This window comes from Nerophis lumbriciformis, linkage group LG08 (genome assembly GCF_033978685.3).
Source record: "Nerophis lumbriciformis linkage group LG08, RoL_Nlum_v2.1, whole genome shotgun sequence".
In the NCBI taxonomy this organism is placed as follows: Eukaryota; Metazoa; Chordata; class Actinopteri; order Syngnathiformes; family Syngnathidae; genus Nerophis; species Nerophis lumbriciformis.
The window spans coordinates 10,432,649-10,452,728 of NC_084555.2; the positions used below are offsets into that span (position 1 = coordinate 10,432,649).

Below are 20,080 nucleotides of genomic sequence, written 5' to 3' on the forward strand. Positions count from 1 at the left end.
CCTCCATTGTTGTATCGCGCAGCCAAAGTGTTCCCAAACGGGAGATCTTAACGAGGCAGGAGGGTCTTCCAGCTCTGGATTTTACATGTTGTCCTAGCCCGGTTCGGTACACCTCCGAACCGAACCGAAACCCCCGTACCGAAACGGTTCAATACAAATACACGTACCGTTACACCCCTAGCATGGATGAGGTTCTTCGCAGCTGGAAGGGAGAGGAAAGGGCGGAGTTTGGAGATGTTAGAGTTGAAAGAAGAAGGTTTTGCAGATGTGGGTGACATGATTGTTGAAGGACAGGTGGCGGTCAAACTTCACCCCAAGGTTGGTAACAGAACGTTGTGGCCTGAGAGTGATGAGAAGAGCAGAGTTGTTGAGGGGTACGGTTTGGATGGCTTCTGTTTTTGAGCCATTCAGCTGCAGGAAGTTTAGACTCATCCATGTGTTTATCTCCTCCAGGCAGGAGCTGAGACGAGCAATAGTAGCAGACCTTAAGGTAGAGTTGTGTGTCATCAGCATAGCAGGGGAAGCATGTACATGGCGAAGAGGGACTCAACGGTGCCAATTTTCGGTACCTTTGTATGTGCTAATAAATGTTAATTGGCAACTGTATTTTTATGTGACAATTAAAAATGAGCTGATTATGATAAATGTGCTGTTCTTATATCTGGTTTTGAGTCTCATTAGCACTCCCAAGACCTTATATGGCAGTACTGTATAAACCAGGGCTATTCAACTACATAATGAAGAAGGCCGCAGTTTTACGAGCCCAGGGGACATTGATATTACTACTGTGTACAACTATTTTACCTCCAGGTACCATTAAAGAAACCTTGACCTTGAAATGTGGATGTTTCGTCAGAAAGGGCCTCCACAGGTTGTATTCCTTAGAGAATGCCATCCATCCATCCATCTTCTTCCGCTTATCCGAGGTTGGGTCGCGGGGGCAGCAGCCTAAGCAGGGAAGCCCAGACTTCCCTCTCCCCAGCCACTTCGTCCAGCTCTTCCCGGTGGATCCCAAGGCGTTCCCAGGCCAGCTGGGAGACATAGTCTTCCCAATGTGTCCTGGGTCTTCCCCGTGGCCTCCTACTGGTCGGACGTGCCCTAAACACCTCCCTAGGGAGGCGATCGGGTGGCATCCTGACCAGATGCACGAACCACCTCATGTGGCTCCTCGATGTGGAGGAGCAGCGGCTTTACTTTGAGCTCCCCCCGGATGACAGAGCTTCTCACCCTATCTCTAAGGGAGAGCCCTGCCACCCGGCGGAGGAAACTAATTTCGGCCGCTTGTACCCGTGATCTTGTCCTTTCGGTCATAACCCAAAGCTCATGACCATAGGTGAGGATGGGAACGTAGATCGACCGGTAAATTGAGAGCTTTGCCTTTCGGCTCAGCTCCTTCTTCACCGCAACGGATCGATACAGCGTCCTTTGAGAATGTGTTTACTTAATCGTAAAGTAAACACATGGTCTTTCACACTGTGAATACATTCATTATTCTGCTCTCGCTACTCATTTCCAGCAGGGGCAGCTAAAGAGATAGTCAACAGCATGAAGAAACACTTCTTCCTTCATTTAGGTTTGTAAGACTGAAAATATAAACATTACAAAAGTATAATATCCATTGTGTGTTTGACCTAAATAAAATAGAAGGTTTAGTGTAATACATTGACACAGTAAACTACAGCTGTTGACATTTTGCACCTCTACTGCTCATATTTAGCGCTACAATATTAAAAGTGCTTTGATCGCTAGTTACTCAGCCAAAAACACGACCACGAATACCAAAGACATCACAAAGTCAACGGTCCGACAGGAAACATGACTCGAGTACTAAAGTCAGATTTTCGCAATTTTGTTTTTTTTTCTGGGTCGATAGTGCCATTTTTGGTTTAAACGAGTACTGTATTTTTCGGACTATAAGTCGCAGTTTTTTTCATAGTTTGGCCGGGCTCCAGTGCGATTTATATATGTTTTTTACCTTCTGTATTAGGTGCGACTTATACTCCGGTGCGACTTATACTCCGAAAAATACTGTAGTCTTCTTCTACCCACTCCACTGATGCTTCATTGGTGTTGCCCCCTGCGGGGTGGCAGGAGTACTGCATACACAAGCAAACCTAATTTGAATGGTGTGTAAATTGTCCCTAGTTTGTCTATCGGTGCTGGCCCTGCAATGGGGTGGCGACTTGGTGGACCCCGCCTTCCGCCCGAATGCAGCTGAGATAGGCTCCAGCACCCCCCGTGACCCCGAAAGGGACAAGTGGTAGAAAATTGATGGATGGACCAAGCCTATTTGAGCGATGTTCGGCCAAATGAAAAGCTTTGGCGGGCTGCCAGCTGAATGGTCCTGGTATAGGCTATTTATGGTATGTTTAACAAGGAAGTAGCTTTTTCCATGAAGCTGGATGTGTTATATTGCGCCCTACAAAGTGCTTATACTGGAAGTATTGTGCTTATTGCACACCAGCTGTTTGATTATCACATTCCCCTTAGTGGTAGTTCTCATTACTATATTTGGAGAAGTTGCCATGGAAAATTGCAAATGCTAATAGTGGCCTGTTTATGGCAAATCAAAAGTAAATAAGTATCAAGCCAGCACATTTTGAAAGAGGAGCTTTACTTAACATTGGAGACTTTTCTACCCAGCATACTTAATTTGATAGAGTTTGGCTGAGTCCGTCCTGAGTTACAGTTTGTTAAGTTAAAGTTAAAGTACCAATGTTTGTCACACACACTAGGTGTGGCGAAATTTGTCCTCTGCCTTTGACCCATCCCCTTGTTCACCCCCTGGGAGGTGAGGGGAGCAGTGGGCAGCAGCGGTGCCGCGCCAGGGAATCATTTTTGGTGATTTAACCCCCAATTCCAACCCTTGATGCTGAGTGCCAAGCTGGGAGGTAATGGGTCCCATTTTTATAGTCTTTGGTATGACTCGGCCGGGGTTTGAACTCACAACCTACCGATCTCAGGGCGGACACTCTAACCACTAGGCCACTGAGTAGGTTGTGAGCCGCTGTTTAGTCAAGTCACGTGCAACAAAAGTATCAAAATATGGCACCATTGGATTTGATGTGAATCGGTACCCGGTAGGACCAACGGAATTCAGTTGGTGTCCATAAAAGGACCAAATTCGGTACCCATCCCTATCTCAATCCAGTGGAGAATTTGTTGATCAATGCGTGGGCAACCTGGCAAGAGTTGGCGGGAAAATGTCAGCGTCCAAATATCCACACACTCAGAACTGTGATTACAGACTAAATATTGATCTGAATGGGGTGATTACCTGTACAATTATGTACTTTCCATAATTATAATTTACTGACACAAATGAGTAAAAATCTGTTTTCACTTTACCATTAAATGAGCTGGGTTCTTTTTCAAATACTGGTCAAAAAGCCAAATAACATTGACCATGAAGCAATAAAAAGACGAAATATCCAAGAGGGGGTGAATACTTTTGCAAGGCACTTGATGTACATTTACAAAGTCGCTTGACACGGAGTGTGTATCTGGTTAAAGGGGAACATTATCACCAGACCTATGTAAGCGTCAATATATACCTTGATGTTGCAGAAAAAAGACCATATATGTTTTTAACCGATTTCCGAACTCTAAATGGATGAATTTTGGTGAATTAAACGACTTTCTAATATTCGCTCTTGGAGCGATGACGTCACAACGTGGCGTCACATCGGGAAGCAATCCGCCATTTCCTCAAACACCGAGTCAAATCAGCTGTTATTTTCCGTTTTTTCGACTGTTTTCCGTACCTTGGAGACATCATGCCTCGTCGGTGTGTTGTCGGAGGGTGTAACAACACAAACAGGGACGGATTCAAGTTGCACCAGTGGCCCAAAGATGCGAAAGTGGCAAGAAATTGGACGTTTGTTCCGCACACTTTACCGACGAAAGCTATGCTACGACAGAGATGGCAAGAATGTGTGGATATCCTGCGACACTCAAAGCAGATGCATTTCCAACGATAAAGTCAAAGAAATCTGCCGCCAGACCCCCATTGAATCTGCCGGAGTGTGTGAGCAATTCAGGGACAAAGGACCCTTGGTAGCACGGCAAGCAATGGTGGCAGTTTGTTCCCGCAGACGAGCGAGCTAAACCCCCTGGATGTCTTGGCTCACACCGTCCCTTATGCCACCGAAGATGATCAAGAGAAGAATATCGACCCTAGCTTCCGTGGCCTGCTGACATCAACTCCAAAACTGGACAGATCAGCTTTCAGGAAAAGAGCGTGGATGAGGGTATGTCTACAGAATATATTAATTAAAGAAAATTGGGCTGTCTGCACTCTCAAAGTGCATGTTGTTGCCAAATGTATTTCATATGCTGTAAACCTAGTTGTTAGTTTCCTTTAATGCCAAACAAACACATACCAATCGTTGGTTAGAAGGCGATCGCCGAATTCGTCCTCGCTTTCTCCCGTGTCGCTGGCTGTCGTGTCGTTTTCGTCGGTTTCGCTTGCATACGGTTCAAACCGATATGGCTCAATAGCTTCAGTTTCTTCTTCAATTTGGTTTTCGCTACCTGCCTCCACACTACAACCATCCGTTTCAATACATTCGTAATCTGTTGAATCGCTTAAGCCGCTGAAATCCGAGTCTGAATCCGAGCTAATGTCGCTATAGCTTGCTGTTCTTTCCGCCATGTTTGTTTGTGTTGGCTTCACTGTGACGTCACAAGAAAATGGACGGGTGTTTATAATGATGGTTAAAATCAGGCACTTTGAAGCTTTTTTTAGGGATATTGCGTGATGGGTAAAATTTTGAAAAAAACTTCGAAAAATATAATAAGCCACTGGGAACTGATTTTTAATGGTTTTAACCCTTCTGAAATTGTGATAATGTTCCTCTTTAACTATGTACGGATCTTCAAATGCTTTTAATGTGTCGTATTGAGGTGAAGGCTGAAGGATATAACGGAACAGCGACAGCTCTTTTATTTTTTTCAGAGATGACTCATTTAGCTAGATGTGTCATGTGTTCGCTAAATGAGCCAAAGCCGATGCTTAAAGTACACCAATATATTTTATTCATTACAGAGCACAATTAAAAAGAACCTTACATACTGTACAATATGTGACTTATACTTAAAACATTGTCCTTTTTATAGTCCTTGAAGTTTGCTGTAAAGATAGAAGGTAACAGTAATATAATTCATTATTGTTGTTCAAACGGCAGACAATTTGTGGATCTAAGAATGGTCAAAATTCTCACCTGTCCTCAACTGTTCTGTTAGATGGATAGTACACCTTAAATGTAAAACCACTCTTTGGGAAAGAGCCCTGTGATGAAAACATGATAGTAATCAGAGATGGACTGTAAAAAAATAACCCTAGAGATAAAAAAACATACCGGGTTGACACAGAGGCAGTCGACGTGGTTGATGGTGAAGGGGTCGTACTTGTCCGCAAACACCACAACATCAGGGACTGGGTATACTCGTAAGGTGTAGTCGTACGCCCAAAACACGGGGCTGACGTAGAGAGGAAGCGGCGTGAGGTGAGCCTGGGACAGGATGGTTCTAACAAACTGAGAACAAAAAGTGAGCAGCTGCGCCAAAAAAAGACATTTTCCGTAATTGTTGGGAGACTCACGTGGTTTGGAATGTCCAGATTGCTATTAGGTAAACCCACACTGTTCCTGCACATCTTGTTGACCAGGTCCTCTCTGACCACCACCATCTCCTGGCTGCAGTACTGGATCCTGACAAGGTACATGAGGAAAATATTTTGTTGAGTTCTTCATTATTTAATCAGTGGTGTGCCGTCAGGGCCAGCAATGCCTTCTCTGCTGGCCTATGTGGAAAGGATGCAGATATGATTAAGAGTTCTTTCTTTTTACTTAGCCATGTTCAGGGAAGCTAGTACTATTCCTTTGTTTATTCTACTAGTCTCCCTTAGTCTTCAGATTGTCTGTTTTGTGTCTCTCCCTTGGAATGTGAAGACCTCCCCCATTGGTTTCTTATCAGTGGTGCGAGAGGGAGATGGGGGTTGTAAGAAGTTGGTTTTCCCCTTGGAATGCCAGATCAACTAGTGCAGCCGATACGAATGTATTGATTAAGTCAATCTCCCAAAGCTTTGGAATAAACTGGAAAATATTCCAATTCTGTCATGACGGTCCTTCTTACTCAGCATATATGTCATCGAAAGAACTTGGGATTGACCAGTAACTTAGATTCCCTGGGAGGAAGAACTGGTCCGGCGCAACACCTAACATAACCAGAAATCATGATCATAATTAAAGATAAAATTATTTTTTAAATTTACTTTCCCTAAATATCTCAAATTATTCATATTCTTTTCATGTCATATTATGCACGTTCCAGTGCTGTTGTTTTTAGTTTTAGTTTGTATCCAATCAGAATTCAGCTATCTTATGTGGCCATGCAGTACGAAATCTGCCAGACGCCTTCAGCATTAACAATGCGGGCGTCCGTGCACTGTAAGTAAACGGGGACATACAGTTGATAGACATTGGCAATAGCCAATCAGATCACGTTCAACGTGAGGCTTCTAGCTGGTCTCACGTTGAACGTGACATTTACACGTCCTGTGATTGGATACTCAACGGGACTGTTAGTGGATGAATTTGAGAACACATAGATTTGAGAGACAGTTGCGATAGCCAATCAGATCACAAGTTGTTGACAGTAGATGTACTGTTACAACTAAAAGTTGTAAACTCTTGTTGTTAAAGTGTGTCATTGAATTAACATAGTTAGGGCCCGCAATGGCCCATTGCAAAAGGACTCCCACAGGGAGTCCTTATGCAATGGGACATAAGGACCTATTGAATTTCTAAGGTTTTATTATTATTATTATTATTATTCTTCCGCAGCTTTGCGCACTACTTTGACCCCCTTAACATGCTTCAAAACTCACCAAATTTTACACACACATCAGTAATATACGGCAAAACTTTTTATCAAACAACCAAACCTCAAAACTCAAAATTGCGCTCTAGCGCCCCCTAGGAAAAAAAAAAAATAGACTGCCTGTAACTCCCACTAGGAAGGTCGGAAAAACATGAAACAAAATCCTCTATGTAGGTCTGACTTAGACCTAGTTCTCATAATTGTACATCCTCGGGCTAAAATCAACAGGAAGTTGGCAATTCCCCCTTCAAGACAAAAAAGTACTAAAAACAGTCAGTTTTGCTTCTTTGAGCTGTAATTTGACCCCCTTAACACGCTTCAAAACTCACCGAACTCAACGCACACATCAGGACTGGCAAAAATTGCGATCTAATAAAGAAACCTAACCCCAAATTTAAAAATTGCCCTCTACAGCAATTTTTGAATAAAACTGATAAAAAACTGCTCCTCGGAAGAAAAAAATTACAAAACTGCCTGTAACTCCCACTGGGAAGGTCGGAGAGACATGAAACAAAAACCTCTATGTAGGTCTCACTTAGACCTACTTTTCATAAATTGACAACCCCCAGCAAAAATATACAGGAAGTTTGCTATTCCCCCTTCAACACTACATTTTTGTAAAAACCGGTCACCTTTCTTCAAACATTATCTCCTCTGAGCGCGTTTGTTGTTTCGGCTTCAAACTAACACAGGAGAGAGATTGAACCCTTCTGATTAAAAGTTGGCGAAAGAGTTGTGATACCTGCTCCGGTTTGGATTTTATGACCCTTCAAAGACCCGCTGCGCTGATGCTGCTGCGGTGCTGTTTTTTTAAGATGGCTGCTTAAAAGCAGGAAGCACCAACGTGCCCACACAATGCAGACAAGGTAGGTACACTAGACAAAAGTCTTGGGACACTTCAGACTAAAAGTAGACAAAAGTATTGGGACACTTAGGACTACCACCTGCCAAATACGCGGGCCCGACAAACGCTGCTTGCAGCTTTAATTACATATGTATTTGTCACCCTCATGTGGTCAGGGCAGTTAATATATACCGTATTTTCGAACTGTAAGTCTCAGTTTTTTTCATAGTTTATGAAAGTTGCATAATGTTTTTTTTCCTTCTTTATTATGCATTTTCGGCAGGTGCGACTTATACTCCGGTGCGACTTATACTCCGAAAAATACGGTATATGAGAAGTGTGTACTTTGAATCAAACTTTATGGACCGGAAGTTCCATAAGCCAAGCAGATAAATTTACGGTATATGTTTTAATTGCTGATGCGTTATAATTTATTTTTAAATGTGCCACAAAATAACCCGTTTTGTATACTGTTGATGTGATTCAATGCGCAGTAGGGTGTAAATGTGTTCCTGTATAGTATTTATCCAGCAATGATCATGTGGTGACATCAATGATGGTATTTTGAGAGGTAATCATTGAAGTTGGACATCACTGAAGGCCTAGGTGGGAAACGCACGGCCCGCCACTGCATTTAATCTACAGTACCGTGGTACTTCAACCAGCTAACTTCACTTTTTTTCCCCCCAAAGAACTTTATCGACAAACATGGCATTACAATTTGTAATAAATTAGTGCAATAACAATATGAATATAAAAATAGAAAAGTATATGTGAATAAAACAAAACGGAGGAGACTAGCTATAGCTTACGCACGCATGCACAAGAAGCTATAGCAGTGCACTCAAAAAGCAAATTCCACCTTTATTCTTAAATAGCTTACTTTTACCCACAACACTCAATAATAAACATGTTTTTTGCAGATTAATACATTTAAAAAGAAATCACACGTTTGTAAGTATTTAGGCAAAATTGAAGGGAGGTTCGTCCTGTTTCCACTGATCATCCTTGAGAAGTTTGCACAGCTTAATGGTCGTGATATTTAGAAAGGCACACACCTGTCTGTACAAAAGGTACATGTCCTACAGTTGACCACAAAACCCAAGCATGACATCTAAAGAAGGATGGTTTCCAGGCACAATTCTGAGGAAGGGTACTGAAACATTTGTTGTTTTAAAAGTCCCAATGAGACCCGAAGCCTCTATCAGAAGTTTGGGACCGCCCCAGACTCTTCCAAGAACTGACCGGCTATCTTAACAAGCCTAGTCCTAGAGGTAACTTAAGACAGGGTTTCCTAAAATTCTAACTTCTCACACGAGCAGACCAATACTCGCGAGTTTTGTCTGTAACAAGGTCTAAAAACGTCTCAATGTTGGGACAAAGTCAAGTACAAGTACTGGATTGCAGAACTGCGTCACATGGGGCTCTGCTCCCTCTAAAAGCAGAGCAGCGCTGTGCCTAAATGTTGCCCAGACAAGGTCAAAACAGACATTTGCATAACTCTTTGCATTCACTTATGAGGCAAGTTAGTAAAATAAATACTTTTCCAAGACATTTGACCTTTTTTCCCCCAGTTTCCATGGCTGGAACATTTGTTAATCATTTTCCAGAACCCAGACTTAAATCCAAAACAACTGTGAATACTTACTGTATTTTTCGGACTATAAGTCGCTCCGGAGTATAAGTCGCACCGGCCGAAAATGCATAATAAAGAAGTAAAAAAACATATAAGTCGCACTGGAGTATAAGTCGCATTTTTTGGGGAAATGTATTTGATAAAACCCAACACCAAGAATAGCCATTTGAAAGGCAATTTAAAATAAATAAAGAATAGTGAACAACAGGCTGAATAAGTGTACGTTATATGAGGCATAAATAACCAACTGAGAACGTGCCTGGTATGTTAACGTAACATATTATGGTAAGAGTCATTCAAATAACTATAACATATAGAACATGCTATACGTTTACCAAACAATCTGTCACTCCTAATTGCTAAATCCCATGAAATCTTATACGTCTAGTCTCTTACGTGAATGAGCTAAATAATATTATTTGATATTTTACGGTAATGTGTTAATAATTTCACACATAAGTCGCTCCTGAGTATAAGTCGCACCCCCGGCCAAACTATGAAAAAAACTGCGATTTATAGTCCGAAAAATACGATACTTGTTTTGTTATCCATCCATCCATTTTCTACCGCTTGTCCCTTTCGGATTCGGGGGGGGGTGCTGGAGCTTATCTCAGCTGCACATGGGCGGACAAGTCGCCACCTCATCACAGGGCCAACACAGATAGACAGACAACATTCACACACTAGGGCCAATTTTGTTATATGTAATTAATTTGCAAACATTAAAAAACACTTTTGCTGACAGTATGAGACATTGTGTATAGAATTTGGACCGGGGAGAAAAAGAAAAAAAAAGTAATTTAGGAATAAGGCTGTCACATGAGAAAATGTGGAAAAAGTAAAGCACTGTGAATACTTTCTATACCTTCACTCACTGCTACACAGTCACAGAAGATTGAAATCAAAGCTAGCAGACACTTGTAATCAAGCCAACCAGGACTAGGTCAAAACAGGAAGTAGAAACCTACCAAAAAAAAACCTAACAATGCAATAAATTGCACATAGAGGTGTTTTTTTTCCAGTCGTTTAAACATCAAAAGGTACTTTTGTGTCATTTTGGCTCATTTTAAGTAGTAAAAATCCTGGACTACTAGAGTCCATGTTTACCTGCACGGGTTGGTGGTAAAGACGGAGAAAGGAACCCTCTGTCTGAACTCCTCAGTGATGTGATCTGCCAGTGGAGGTCTGTTGACAAACATCACTCATTTATTTTCAAATGTTTATTAATTAATGCTAATTAAAAATGTTTTATTTCATGTGTACAAGTGGACATAAGCTTTACCGTGGCAGGATGTTGCCTGGACCAGGGTCCTCGGGGCCGGGAACAAACACAAATCGACTACTGCAGGTGAGGGGCGGGAAAGGGAGCAGTCAGACATTGAAGCAGATGATTTTACAAATACATACAATACATTCTGTACCTGCTGTGTATGTTGGGATGTGCACAAATGCTATCTGCTAATGTCTTCAGCGACTCTGCACACAGAATAGACACCGTACTGTTTATTTGAACATTACATACAAACATTTCATGAGTTGAAATAAGTCACCTTTGAGGGACTTGATTTGAGTTTTTCCATAAGGAACTGAAGAGAAATTTCCACAAAAGATGAAACAAGTGGGTGGCATTGCAGCATAGCCTAGGGACAGAACAATAAAAACAAGAATAAATCATACGTTGCTAAAATATGGTCTATATACACATACATATACATATACATACATATAGATACACACACACATATATACATGCATACATATGTACACACACACATACGGTACTGTATATATACATATATATATATATATATATATACATACACACACATATACACATATATATATATATATACACACAGTAATATATATATATATATATATATATATATATATACACACACAGTAAAGGCCAAAAGTTTGGACACACCTTTTTTCAATGTGTTTTCTTTATTTTCATGACTATTTACATTGTAGATTGTCACAGAAGGCATCAAAACTATGACACCTGTGAAGTGAAAACCCTTTCAGGTGACTACCTCTTGAAGTTCATCTAGAGAATGCAAGAGTGTGCAAAACAGTAATCGGAGCAAAGGGTGGCTATTTTGAAGAAACTAGAATATAAAACATGTTTTCAGTTATTTTACCTTTTTTTGTTAAGTACATAACTCCACATGTGTTCATTCATAGTTTTGATGCATATACATATACATATACTGCAGTAGTATTGGCCACTCGAGATCAAACCTGTTCAGCATTGTGGCCACTGATTGGCTTAGCCCCAGGCATCATTACTATATTAGATTAAGAGTGTAAAGGGTGTTCTTTAGAGGGCTCCTATAATGTAAAAAATGTATTTAGTAGTAAGCAGGTTTTTATGCTTTGTCTATAAAAATACTAATGATTCCTACTTCACTCTGAACACCACTTATCTTCCCCTAAATGTAAAAAAATGAGGTTGTCTTGTTGTTCAAGTGAACAATTGAGGCGCAGCGTCTATAAGATGCTAACTACATGACTAGCATACCTGAGAACATGAGGTTGAGCTTCTCCATCACTTCCACGTTGTCCAGCCACACGTCCGAGACAATAACAAACATGGCGTCCTCGTTCTCTTCCTCCAGCTGCTTGAGCTTGGCCGACGCCTTCACAGACATTGCGGACGGACCGCCGAAAAAGTTGACGTTGCCAAAGTACGCCCTGATAATGGAAAGAGGACGACAAGGTTGTGACAAAAACTCTGCAAGGTAGATCATTTCCCTTAAACCCTTGTAAGACCTTGTGGCTGATGAAGGTTCTATTGGCGGAGTACCAAAACCATTAACGTGGAACACTGAGTCCTCGTACCAACCTGCCACACACACAAAACTGCTTTCAAGCTACCGAAAGGAAATAATATTTTGTCCCCGCTGTGCAAAATGCACGTCTTTAACAAGTAATTCCTTCTTACCCTCAGCCAGCACAAAACTGGATTCTGTGTAAAGTCCGTTATGAAACTGGTGAAAGCTAAATGAAGGCAAATAACGTGAAATAATGCATCACTTGAAGCATTGTTTTATATTTTATAGATGAAAGGATATTGCTTTAGATATGTTGAGCTCTACTGTTCCTGTTGGATCCTCCAAGTGGTATTTCCCCTTCAAAATAAAAGCAATAGCAAAACATTTTAGACACACACAGACGACATTGTCATGTCTTTTATTTAAATAGTGACCCACCTCTTTCAGTTGTGTGATCATCCCCAGCACAATCACACCTCCCATTTTGGACGTGCTGCCGAGCAAAGCTTCAATTGGCTTTAGCTGGAGAACACAAAATAATCTGCTGGTTAGATGACAACAAACAGTAGCTCTAATAGGCGCCAGACTCCAATAAATCTATGAGTCTGCTTGAATAGAGAAAAGTAACACCTGAAATTGGGACAACACACACTGCCTGCAGAGCCAACATGGCATCTGTAAAGCTGGTGTTTACAGTGGACTTGAAAGATTTTCAGGTTTCAGGAGAATAGTGAGCATTAGGGCTTGTTAAACTATGCACATTTTCAAAGTGTGTGTGCTACAGTTAGCACTGTATATTACATTGTAAATTAAGTACAGTCACATGTGCAAAAATTATAAAATAACCTGTCAGGTTCAAACACTGATGACATCTATTAAGCAAGGAATTAAACAGACAGAATTCAATTTAGCTCAATTGAGGCGAAACGTCTGGGCTGTACCCTTGTACTGTGTCCTACCACGCTCTGACGAAAGATTGTACGCCTCCTCTTTTATTTGGACTTTCCCTGATTACATGGCAACAGCTGTTTCTAAAGGAAGGGGGTCGTAAACAGCCGCTGCCTTTGGTCACAAAACAGTTCAAAGAAAAGGTGCCTGGAGGGGAGCCATGTCCTGCTTCCTCTCCGCTTTGTAGATCTCGGGTCAAGATAAAATCTTCCTGTGGATTACAATACATCAAAGAAACCGACACCTTCATCTCGCTTCCCATCCTCCACAGCGGAGTTTTACAAGCCTTTTGCTTGGTAGGATCAAATACAGCTTTTGTCCTCTCGCTGGCAACTCATGGCAACACAAAGTTTTGTGATAACAAACCTTTTGTATCGTTTCCATATCAATTCCGTTACAATCAGTTGAGGTTTTGGATTTACATTTTTTTTACAATATTGATTATTTCCTCTTTTGTCACACCTTCGAGGAACATTGAGTTGGGATTTCTGTCTGTAGTGTCACTCTGGATCTGGAATCTTTTTTTCTCCAGATTTGGTCCAATGTTCACAAAGTACTTATTGAAGCTTTCAACTACTTGGTTCATGTCGTCATTTTTTACATTTCCGTCAGAGAAGCATTTAGGATAATCCTTAGCACCATTTTTAATAATTCTATTTAGGATGCCCCGTGTTGCTCTCATATTGTTTTTGTTCCGGTCAAGATGTTTTTGTTATTTTCATTGTAAGTGTGCCAAACCACCTATATTAGAAAATAATCTGATGGAAATGACTGATGTCATTTGATCATCATAATAAAACATTTAAATTGTTATGTCAGGTTAAGGAAAAGTGTGCTGCTGGTATGGCTACAGGGTGCATGTCTGATGTTGCTCACATGTGCTTCACTGAATGCTCAGGGAGGTGCCCACACACATGAAACATTTGAGGGAAGCTGGGAACATTGATGGTGAGAAAGTAAAACTACAGAGGGCGGCTGAAACAATTAGCCTACTTGTTCATGCATTTAATGTCTGTAACGTTACCTTTGACTGGCCGCAGGCTGAACACTGGAGCCTACGTCAGCTGTCTGGCCACGCTACACTCTATACAAGTCGCCAGTTCATTGTAGAGCAACAGTGTGATTGTGTGTTTCATACATACAGTATCACTGTCGGACATTGCTCCATTATGCGCCCATTCATTTAGCGGGTGAATTGAACTGTATAATGATGCATTCAAGTTCAACTCAGTAATTACCTTCATCAGATGTTTATAATTACTAATTATGAGCATCTGACGAAAGTCAGTTACGTTATCATGATGTGTTCAATGTGGTCTTGTATAATATGTTGTTTGTGGGACATTTGAATAGCCTAAATACAAAAAAGTTAAATATCTAAAGAGTTGTTGTTTGTTTTCCTAGTAATTCCTTAAAATGTTCCAGTTCCATTCACACATTTAAAAAACACTTTAAGACCAATGTCTTAGAAAAATATATCACTCTTGAATCAACACAGTAGTTAATACTATGATCAATGTTAATTATCAAACTAAATGTGGGATATAAATAATAATGGAAGTATAATTGTTTGTATATAATATATTATTGGTACAAATGTTTAACTAACACATGTACAGGGATATTTCACATGTCTTTACTGTGTATTTATTTGAACAGTGTTCATGTTGTGTAAAGGAAATTTCATATTTTTAGGAAGGTCATCTTGTATTTGAGATTGTTTATAGCAGTGGTCCCCAACCTTTTTGTTACTGCGGACCGGTCAACGCTTGAAATTTTGTCCCACGGACCAGGGGGACAATCATTTGTGCTTACGGACTGTATCCCTGCAGACTGTATTGATCTATATTGACATACAATGTAGGAACCAGAATATTAATAACAGAAAGAAACAACCCTTTTGTATGAATGAGTGTAAATGGGGGAGGGAGGTTTTTGGGGTTGGTGCACTAATTATAAGTATCTTGTGTTTTTTATGTTGATTTAATAAAAAAAATAAATTTAATTTTTTTTTTAATTTAACCAATTTTGAATTTAACCAATCGATCCACGGCCCGGTGGTTGGGGACCACTGGTTTATAGGGTTAGGCGCAATAAGTGCTCAACTTCAGCCTAAACCCTTTCCGTCTGTAACATTGTCAATTTATGAATGTACAACTGTTTGTTTATGTAAAACTGTTTGTTTATTTTGTCGACCACTGACCGAAGAAATAACAAAATAAACTAAACTAAACTAATATAAAATAAAAGACACAAAATAGCTGACAACAAAGTAAAAAAAGACTTCAGAATTTGGGACAGTTTTAAGTGAAGTGAATTGAATTACATTTATATAGCGCTTTTTCTCAAGTGACTCAAAGCGCTTTACATTGTGAAACCCAATATCTAAGTTACATTTTAAACCAGTGTGGGTGGCACTGGGAGCAGGTGGGTAAAGTGTCTTGCCCAAGGACACAACGGCAGTGACTAGCATGGCGGAAGCGGGGATCGAACCTGCAACCCTCAAGTTGCTGGCACGGCCGCTCTACCAACCGAGCTATACCTTCATTACCTGTGACTGTAGCAGGTGGAGAAAGAGTGTTTATCAAAATGAAACAAGTTAGGAACTATCTCAGAGCCACAACAAGTCAAGAGAGGCTAAATAGCCTTGCTGGACTTACAACTGAAATTCAACTAAGCCGACATTTGGACTTTGAATACCTCATCAGCAAATGTGCTAGCAAAAAGGTGTTGGGCTTTTTGATTAGACTTCCAGTGAACAAACAAGCCAATGTAAACTTTAATTGCAATTAGATGAGGATTGTTGTTGTTTTTGATATTTGTTTTATGACAACATATTCCATGTGCTCTTTGTTTTACTTGCATATTAAAGTTAAATGCTACATATTTACCTGTGGGCTATCTTTAGCCAGGTTTGTTTGCATATCAGTGCTTGATTGTTAAGTACAATAAAAAAATTAAAAACACTACTTTTTTGTTCAATGGTTAATTGAAAATGTACTTGCAGGCAGAGGATAAACCACATGTTGCAAATCAGTCAAATGAGAATAAGACAACTAATATTTCATAATTTACATAATAATACTCTGACTTGTTAAGTTGTTAATTGTAAGAAAGTAAACAGAATGGGTGTATTACACCAGGCACGGGAAAAAAATATTGAAGGTGGCAATGAATGGAGTAGAGGGGCCCACGCCGATATTCTTTCAGGGGGCCCAAAATTCCTAGCAACAGCCCTGCTTCTCACTCATCTTTGCAATGACCTAATCACTGACCATATAACAACCCTCAGCCTTTCAGGTAACCATCCACAGTTGAGGTAAAAGAGCATGTGCGATCAAAATAATTGTATGATTAATCCACTATGTACACGATTCTGATACATTTTTTGTGAATAATCACATGAGTTAACTCGTTATTTTTGGCAGCCCTAATAAAAATGCATTTATACAAACAAAGGCATGTCCACTAATAAATGTCTGATGTCTAATAGATACCTGGTGATCTCTGCAGTTGACTATACAAACATGCTTTACTAGATAAGGAGATATGATAGAATTAAAAATTACCTGAAATTTGTTTTGATTCTCCACTACAGCAGCTCCAATGGCAGGCAGGGTGAACAGCTCATGTCGCCGTGTGCGCTATTAACACACGTAAAAAAAACAAAAAGTCATTCAAAGCACATGGAAGTCATACAAATAAAAATGAAGCAGAGGCTGGCTGACCTGCTGTAAAATTGTGTAGCGCTCACGAAAAAGTTCTGCTTTGTCTCTGGCGCCTCCGCACAAGCTTGGAGTCGGATGACCGGTCATACTGATGCTGGGAAGTGCAAACAAGCAGCTAAATAATACTGATAAAGCCTGGATAGCGGAAGGTCGACCAATCAGGTCAATGGTCCCGCCCACCACCTTCTGATGGGTGACTTTGACCAATTAATTTAGTTCAGGGGTGTCCAAACTTTTTAACTTGGTCTTTGAATGTATGTACCGGTATATGTGTACGTACATACATACTGTACCCACACACACGCATAACTTATACATTATATATGTGTACATATTATACAAATATACTATATTTTTTACTTCAAAGTACAATTCATGGTCATTAACCTGATTTACTCACGTTGTCCACAAGTTGGCGGCAAATTTGCAACAGTCAGATTGTTACTTATTTGAAATGAGTTTGAAAACACCCCACGGGCCAGATTCCTTATTAAACTTATGATGTCTCAAAGGCCAAACTGAAGATGCAGGCGGGCCACAATTGGCTCATGGGGTGTAGTTTGGACACCCATGATTTAGCTCATGTTGCATGTCATGGTGCTTTTCAACACGGCATACAGGGACATTAACTAAATTAATAGGTAAATGAATTGGTGACAAAAAAGTACAATTCGTAATTGTTATTAAATCAGTCAGTAATTATCAATTATTTGTAATTATACAGTATTTCACAATTTCTTTAATAAATGCCCATCCATCCATTTTCTACCGCTTATTCCCTTCAGGGTCGCTGGAGCCTATCTCAGCTACAATTGGGCGGAAAGCGGCATACACCCTGGACAAGTCGCCACCTCATCACAGGGCCAACACAGATAGACAGACAACATTCACACTCACATTCACACACTAGGGCCAATTTAGTGTTGTCAATCGACCTATCTTTAATAAATGGAAAAATAAATATATAATAATATCATCATTTAAATAAATGATTCCACATGTAATTACGAATGAAGCTGTGTTTGATTTGGCTGCATATGTATGTAAGTTTGTCACTAAAATCCTCCATATATCACCATCATTAACAATTACAATATATAAAATAGGTCAACCCCAAAGTAATACTACACTAATACCATTTAATCATAAAACAAAGCAGGCCTCTTCACATGAATAATTATCTTCTTATTGTTATTATTGTCACATTATATCCATATTGTAATGAGCAGCAAAGACTTACTACATTTACAATATGGCATAATTTCCGGTTCTATGGTCACTGTGACCTATTTGACCAAAAAAAAAAAAAAGCCAAAGTAAAATAGTCCCATTTACATTAAAATTGTAATGCACCATCAATTTTTGCCCATATTTTATGTCACAAATGTCCCCAGAAATTCACTTTATGAGACTGCGCTGATCAGTTTGGGGAAAAATTGCCTTTTACTTACGGCACAAACTTCTTACGCTCCACATTGTAAATGTATCTGGGCACGTCGAAGGCTCCAATGATGTTGAAGACATTATTTCTGCAAGTGAAATAACCCGGTTGACGAATCTCATACTATTAATGACCAATCTTGTACTTACAGGGCTTCATCGGAGGATTGAGAGCAGTCCTGCACGGCATTTTCCACCACAGACTGCTCGATCATGCTAGACGACACTGTGGGAAAACAAAGCATTTTTACAGTTCTGTACATGCATATATTCTGTATCATATACTATACATGACAGTACATGGCTGCTTTTCCACAGCATCCAGGACTCGTCCAATGACATCATCCAGCTCTGAGGGATCTACAGAGAGCAGGGCCTCCACCAGGTACTTGGTAGCCTCACTGGACAATAAGACAAAACCAAAATGTTAGATACAATATTCCAGTATTATGTCTGTAACCTACAAACACAATACACAAACTGTTTATGTTGGGTTGTACTCATGAATACTGTTACCCTATGACATGGAGGGTAGTGGATACACCGAATTAAGACAAAATCGAACATAGTTACAAAAAAGAGTGAAAAGTATCATTTTACCATAAAACGGACTAATGTGAGTGAAAAGGCAACGTGTAGAGCTAATCCATTAGCTATGCTAGTTCATAACCAGCGCGACGTGACATTAAACGTAAGAACAGTAGTAGTAGGGTTGAATGAGTTAAGGTTACATACGGTCGAAGAATAAGTCCTCGCATCTTGAATTCAGCGGAAACTTTAGATTTAATTTTGCGGGCGACGTCCATCTTTTTTGTTGACGTTACTCGCCCCGCCGCTCAAGCTTTGGCGCCAAATATTTTTTTACTTCCGCCACAAATGTCGTCACTTCCGCCCTCTTCCTACACTTGGTTCGCGCATAAATTAAAACGTGATCCGTGCTCTATAGTAGGAGAGGAACGTGACGCTACATTAAAAATATTAGCTACCATATACATTATTAATGCCTTTTGTCTAAATTACCGAGCTGCCAGATCCGTTTGCGGATGCGTCAAATGTCAGCATTTATTTAATCAACTGATACTCTTAAATAATCGACAAAGGCCCTCTAAAGATTAAAATATTTTTTATCCATCCATATCGTTCATTATTCAAAGTTGAAGCTGCCGTTTTCATCTTAGCTTTGGCTGCGGGTGAAATATTGGCCGTAACTAAATAAACTTGTATTCCTTTCGAAAATGAACTTCGCTATCTAAACACTTTGAATGCGCATACTTTGTCATTGTTGTAATAACTTTTACGGCAGAAAAGCGTTGTATCTGCGCATGCGTGTTGTAAACTAGAGGTGGACTTTTATTTTGGCACCTGGTTTTGTTTGCGTACTGTATCCGGTCTCCAGTATTTCACTGAACTGGATATTTTTTTTAAACAAATTGTTTTCCATATACTTAATATAAACCTAGTTGTGTTTTACAACATCAAATTAATGATTAAATAAATACATTTTAAATAACAAAAAAATTAATAACTTACTTTTGCAATTTATATATACACGGGCAATATATTTCATATTATATTACACCTTATTTACAATTATTTTCCCTAATTTCATTACTATCCAAGACTATTAAGTGTTTAAATTAAAACGTTCCCCCCCAAAATGTTAACCTTTTATTCGTTATTGTAATAGTTAATATATTTTTCTATATTCAATATTAACACATGCTATTTTACTAGACTGATTTTTCTTGGAAATGGATTAGTTATATTTCAATAATATCATGCATTTGGAATTAAAAGATTAATTAAAAGATAGAAAAAAAAGTAA

At 39.8% G+C, this 20,080-nt stretch overlaps 2 protein-coding genes across 2 annotated transcripts in view; one reads left to right on the forward strand and one right to left on the reverse strand.

Annotated features, from left to right (window-relative positions):
• The window catches only part of LOC133611447 (ribosome quality control complex subunit NEMF), a 29,249-nt gene extending 23,267 nt beyond the window's left edge, over nucleotides 1-5,982 (forward strand). Inside the window, exon 33 of the mRNA XM_061968234.2 lies at nucleotides 5,669-5,982. The gene's annotated coding sequence lies outside the window, so the exon portion shown is untranslated. The remainder of the gene's footprint in view (nucleotides 1-5,668) is intronic.
• On the reverse strand, nucleotides 4,944-19,158 carry pole2 (polymerase (DNA directed), epsilon 2). Its single transcript, XM_061968243.2, has 19 exons — nucleotides 18,991-19,158; nucleotides 18,556-18,656; nucleotides 18,406-18,481; nucleotides 18,267-18,344; nucleotides 16,816-16,909; nucleotides 16,657-16,731; nucleotides 12,578-12,661; nucleotides 12,440-12,496; nucleotides 12,310-12,358; nucleotides 12,138-12,210; nucleotides 11,887-12,059; nucleotides 10,913-11,002; nucleotides 10,784-10,838; nucleotides 10,645-10,704; nucleotides 10,470-10,547; nucleotides 5,603-5,711; nucleotides 5,361-5,537; nucleotides 5,223-5,290; nucleotides 4,944-5,131 (listed from the first exon to the last, which is right to left on the reverse strand). The coding sequence occupies exons 1-19, from the start codon at nucleotides 19,059-19,061 to the stop codon at nucleotides 5,113-5,115; spliced, it is 1,587 nt and encodes a 528-aa protein (XP_061824227.2). The 5' UTR covers nucleotides 19,062-19,158; the 3' UTR covers nucleotides 4,944-5,112.
• Between the last annotated feature and the right edge of the window lie 922 nt (nucleotides 19,159-20,080).

Bases quoted from the DNA above. Each gene is read 5' to 3' on its own strand.
- pole2 (XM_061968243.2), bottom strand. From the start codon at position 19,061: ATGGACGTCGCCCGCAAAATTAAATCTAAAGTTTCCGCTGAATTCAAG. The intron at 16,732-16,815 runs GTCAGCCAGCCT...GTGTGTTAATAG, and splicing joins GCTACACAATTTTACAGCAG to CGCACACGGCGACATGAGCT. The intron at 12,497-12,577 runs GTGGGTCACTAT...TTTATTTTGAAG, and splicing joins TGATCACACAACTGAAAGAG to GGGAAATACCACTTGGAGGA.